We start from the raw sequence: 5,242 nt of genomic DNA on the forward strand, positions 1-5,242 counted from the left end.
AAAATTGCATCAAAAGGAACTAAATAATTGATAGTAATTTAATAATGATTATTATATAAACATTCCATAGGAAATGTACCGTGGAGTGGATATGATCAATCAAATGTAGAACGACAGCACATGGTGCGAAAACGAGATATTGTTATAAACTTACAGAATGTCCCATCGATCCTCCGTAGCTTACTAGAGGCTGGATTGCATCCTGATGAGACAATGATAATGTTAGACATGGACAGAATAGGAAAAAAACTTCATAGGCTGCTAGTAAATTTACAATTGATATAATATACAATTATTTAGCAATATAATTTTTAGAATTTGCATAGCTTTTGTCGATTTATTGATTTTTTGTATAGTAAGTTCTTTGTTCACTAGAATGCATTACAATTTTACTTATATATATTTTTTTTTTAAGATGATATATGAAGAAGAAGAGAAGAATGACACGTTTATAAATGAAAATAGAAATAATAATGATCTTTTATATAATGATACACTGTATCAAAAGACTTCTTCTATGTCTCTCGTGCAAAATAAGATGTTGACCAAAAAACCATTTACTGGACAATCATGTCAGTCTATGGGAGAGAAAAAATCTATATCCAATCAACTTCTCAAATCTAAGAAAGAGCAATGCAATGAAGACTTGGATTCTAAAAATAATGTGAAAAAAATGACTGTAATCAATGATAGTGTCGTAAGTCCCATGATTAAGATAGAGACTACCACTCCTTGCACTCGTTGTGCAGAAATTTCAAATATAGTACAAGATCTTGATGAAAGGAATGATGCACGTGCTAATATAAAACGATTAAAAAAATTAATAGCCAGTAGAAGAGAAGACTTTTTCTTTGGAAGCGACTCCACCTTTTCTTATTCAACCTCATGTAAGTAAAATTAATATATAAATTTTGAATATATTTATATTTACTAATATTTTTGTGTTTAACATATTTACATTTATAGTTATACTATATCTCTGTTGCAAACAGTTATTTTACAAATTTAATTAACTTAATGCGACGTTATATATTAATGAAATTGAAATAAAAATGTCAAAATTGTTAATAATTGTATTGAGACAATCGAGAAGAATATATCAAATGGATATAATTTAGATTTCTTTTTATTTTCTATACTTCAAAATCTTGTAGCATTTTAATTATTCTTATAATTTTGTATAGATCCGAAAGCTACAAGCTCATTATTGTCACAAGAAAAAAGTCCTGATTATGTACCATGTAAACCAGCTAATCATACAACTGCTATAGAACCTAAATGCAATAAGTCTCCTAGTGAATATAATGGAGCTATTTCAAAATTATGTACACCACGGCGAAAGGTACTTATTTCGATTAAAATTTATTAGTGATGCATAAATCAATATTTGTCTAAAATATACAGTATATTTTTATATTAATTGTAATATACAAATATGAAATATGTATACGCAGAATATAAACATATACATAGTAATATTTATTAGTTTATTCATATAAATTATTTTCCTCCTACAGGCACCTTACACGGGTATGCCTTCCAGTATTAAATATGCAATAATGCAACCTCAAGTTTTGCATTCTAATGCTAAAAGTTTTTATGAGTCAACATTATGGAGAAAAGAAAAAGAAATTTGCTTATCACGAATGGGACGCAACAGTAAAGAATACAGTGAAGTATGTACATAATATTATTTTTAATATTATATTAGTTATATATTATTTCAAAACTCTTAAGTATATTTATTTTATTATTTTATACTTCTAGGATTCCTTACTATCGCAACAAACAATTTGTTGCAACACCTCTATTACTGATGATGATAAAGTACAATATTCCACACCACATGTAAAAAATGCTGATACTACATATATAATTGAGAAAGGTAAATCAAGAAAAATTAAGAAAATTTATTTTTCAAAATTTGTGATATTAAATATTAATATAAAATTAATTTTATTTATATATTTTATATAATTTTCCATTCCTAAATAAATTATTTATTATCATCAAAGGTAATTGTACTGAAGATAACAAAAAGTCATTAAAAAACATGAGTGATAGCATTTCCGCAAACATTTCAATCACTTCAAATCAATCCATACAAAACTTAAAGAATGCTCTCGATCGTGCCACGGAAATATTAAGTTCAACAACACCTTCTAAAGTAAACCTAAGTAATATACAAGAATGCAAAACTGTATTTGAAAACTTTTATGGAACGAGATATAATGACAATCACGAGATCAAAGTTATCGAAAAATCGACAGCTAGCAACAATTTTCTAGATCTTTCAATGGATGAAGTTAAAAATATAAAAACTGTTAACGAAGCTGCTGGAGAACACGAACAAATCTTTAATCAAGCTTTCATAGATAGTCAAACGCTCAATTCTACGACTACAAAAACGTCAATTGAATCTGAAACATCACAGAATCAACAATTCACGAAAAAAACTGATCAAAGTAAGATAACATTTGCAAACAGGAATACCTCAACCCCGCAAAAAATTAGAATAGAAAGAGAATATGTTAACATACGTCCTATGAGTAGTGTTATACTGAAAGATTCACCAAGAAGGCGTTCTCTACCCGCAAAACTGAATAATTTGACGATACATGCATCCCCAAGGACTGTTTTAAATAAAAAAGTAAGTAGACAAGAAACAATTTTAAATTTTATACACAAATCATAATAATTGTGATTAAATTGAAATTATAATAATTTGAAATTTGTTATAAATTCTATTTTTAACTTTTGTAAACAAGTAAATGTTTGTATACTAATTGTTTACTTGATTTTTATTACAGAACATACAAGGCAACCAATATACGACCGAAGATATGTACATTGATGATGAATTTGGAAGTAAATTAAATTACAATTTAATTCTTTTAAATGATAACATTATTCTAAGCGACGATGATGAGAGTCTACCTCAGACCACAGAACTGTAAACTGTGATGAACTTAATGTTTAATCGTTTTCTATGTATAAAAAAAACGTTTCTTAAATAATTTATTTTTATTTATTTTGCCGACAAAATCAATGCTTCTATTATCGCCATTCTGACATAATCAATGCCAATAATATCTAATTTAATAATTCGTTAATTCTATTTAATTACTTATTTATATTTACACAAAGGCAAATAGTCTAATATTATACAAAATGTTTAATATAATTGAATAAATATAATAATCAAAAAATTACTTCATTATTATTCAATAAATTAAGAACTTATACATATATAAACTTGTTTAAATTCATTCTTTAATAATCATTTAAGTAGTTAAAAATATATGTTTTATGTTATTCTGTCATAAAATAAATAACATAAGAAAAAAGTATTTTTTATAAGTTTATTATACAAGTCCCTTGAAACATTTTGTATATATTTTGGATTATTTGCTGAATCTAAATATATCTTGTTTCATCTAACATGCACAATTATATTGTGCAATAATATAAGAATTATAAATCTTGCATTTATTTTTTTATAGAAGTTACAATTGTAGATAAATATCATTCTTCGTTAAAATAAATATAAGAAAGTTAAATATATCTCAGCATAATCTATTTTGTGTATACATGTCCAATTTTAGTATATTACATATATTAAGCATTGCGTTGTGTAACTTTTAAGCATAGTCATATTCTGCTATTTCCCTAATTTCTGCAATTTCTGCAAAAATATTAAGTTTTATCGAAAGAACAAAATGTTTTATCTTCGAAAGTATGGCATTTACTCAATACCTCATAATTGCCAAAATATTGAATTCTTTTCAAACGCAAAATTTGTTACACAGACATAAATTTATAGAGCCAATCCAAAAACAGATACAATACAATACATAGTTTTATTTTCCCAGCGTACTGTGCAACTGCCATCAGTAGCATTATCCCAGTAACATGAACTTGCAGTATGAAGTCCAGCTCCGTTTTTCTGCATAATTGTGCAAGTCACTGCAATTATATACTTCAATATCAAATTATATACTTCAATATCAAAGAGATGTAAAAAAAAATATTTTAAAACATATGTAAAGGACAATGTTAATATAGTCTCTTTCTTGAGATAAAAATTTAGTCTTACCGATATATTTATAGGCTTTCTGTAATTTTGTAAGATTGCCCAAGCAAGCCTCTACCACGTTCGAAGTCCATTGATTAACTTTATTATGCTGATAAGTATTGCCACCTATTGACACTTCAATTGCTTCCTTGATAATGGTACTCACGTCATCTACTACAAATTGCAACTAGAATCATAACAAAAAAACATGAATCTTACATAAAGCAGTAAAAATGTATTAATTTATTCAAGTATTTTATTAATACTTTAATATCTAATAATTTAGTGAAATACATCTGGATGAATGGTTTCAGAATCAAATCTTTAATGAGAAAAGATTCACTCCTAAGTTTATCACAATTAATTAGGAGCAGCCTATACATTGTATACATGCTTTAAAATTACCATAAAACAATAAAGAAAAAAATCACTGATTTATTTAATTTTAATTTCTGCATCAAGCATTAAAACTTTGTTATTTAATTCAAAATTTAAGATTTTTCGTTTAATTAAAATTATAAAGAAATGTACATAACTAACCTCTTCTTGCGCATCTTGCTCCATCTCGAACAAACACTAGATTATTTCGGACCAAAAACAATTTTCGTAATAATTCAAAGCTTATTATTCATTTAATTATGGATGATTGTTAGGTTTAGCACTGAAAGATGGAAATACGGCAAAATAATTTGTCGCAATAACGTGAAAATTAGAAAAGTCTATATGTGATTATTCTAATTTTCCAAGTCTAAAACTGCTATTATTTTTCACCTTGACAGCAAAAATATTGCACTAACAAGAGCTGATCGTTACACTCGTCACATTTGTTTTATTGAAATTATCTTCTAAAATATCGCTGTAACATCCGTCTGTAAATATAACAGCAGTACACAGCAATAGTCAACGATTCTGAATCGTCACATCGCCACCATCGCCGGTTAAGTCTGTTCTTTTATTCGTCGTTAGGTCTGTTTTTTGCTGCACTCTCTGAACTGGTGCACACAGTGCAATAAGTAGAAGTGATACGAGAGAAACCTGAGAGACCATGCCTTGCTTTTCCATTTTACTATTGTCGAGACGCTACTGCGTCGTTTGATAAAGTCATATTCAAAAAAATATCATTTTGTTATATATAATAAAAATATGTCTAGATATATATATATATAT

The 5,242-nt window shown here is 27.0% G+C and overlaps 2 protein-coding genes across 3 annotated transcripts in view; one reads left to right on the forward strand and one right to left on the reverse strand.

Moving 5' to 3' along the window:
• LOC108684795 overlaps positions 1-3,060 on the forward strand; it is a 15,770-nt gene extending 12,710 nt beyond the window's left edge. Inside the window, 7 exon segments of the mRNA XM_018189280.1 lie at positions 71-264; positions 416-887; positions 1,185-1,342; positions 1,518-1,676; positions 1,768-1,885; positions 2,016-2,650; positions 2,811-3,060. Of these exon segments, the coding sequence (XP_018044769.1) occupies positions 71-264; positions 416-887; positions 1,185-1,342; positions 1,518-1,676; positions 1,768-1,885; positions 2,016-2,650; positions 2,811-2,957 (1,883 nt within the window). The 3' untranslated portion in view covers positions 2,958-3,060.
• A 495-nt stretch (positions 3,061-3,555) lies between these two features.
• Positions 3,556-4,980, reverse strand: LOC108684807 (dynein light chain Tctex-type 1). 2 transcript variants are annotated; one of them, XM_018189301.1, is made up of 4 exons: positions 4,847-4,980; positions 4,616-4,736; positions 4,097-4,262; positions 3,556-3,966 (listed from the first exon to the last, which is right to left on the reverse strand). In XM_018189301.1, exons 2-4 carry the CDS (start codon positions 4,637-4,639, stop codon positions 3,818-3,820), a joined length of 339 nt encoding a protein of 112 aa, XP_018044790.1. In that variant the 5' UTR covers positions 4,640-4,736; positions 4,847-4,980; the 3' UTR covers positions 3,556-3,817. The 2 variants fall into 2 exon arrangements, with proteins under 2 accessions (XP_018044790.1, XP_018044791.1); XM_018189302.1 differs by having other exon boundaries at positions 4,616-4,651; positions 4,847-4,969.
• Between the last annotated feature and the right edge of the window lie 262 nt (positions 4,981-5,242).

This window comes from Atta colombica, unplaced genomic scaffold, assembly GCF_001594045.1.
Source record: "Atta colombica isolate Treedump-2 unplaced genomic scaffold, Acol1.0 scaffold140, whole genome shotgun sequence".
NCBI classification, from domain to species: Eukaryota; Metazoa; Arthropoda; class Insecta; order Hymenoptera; family Formicidae; genus Atta; species Atta colombica.

Coding starts and splice junctions, on each gene's coding strand:
- LOC108684807 (XM_018189301.1), bottom strand. CDS start 4,639: ATGGAGCAAGATGCGCAAGAAGAG. Junction 4,263..4,615: donor AGCAAGATGCGCAAGAAGAG/GTTAGTTATGTA, acceptor TTATGATTCTAG/TTGCAATTTGTAGTAGATGA. Junction 3,967..4,096: donor GAAAGCCTATAAATATATCG/GTAAGACTAAAT, acceptor ATATAATTGCAG/TGACTTGCACAATTATGCAG.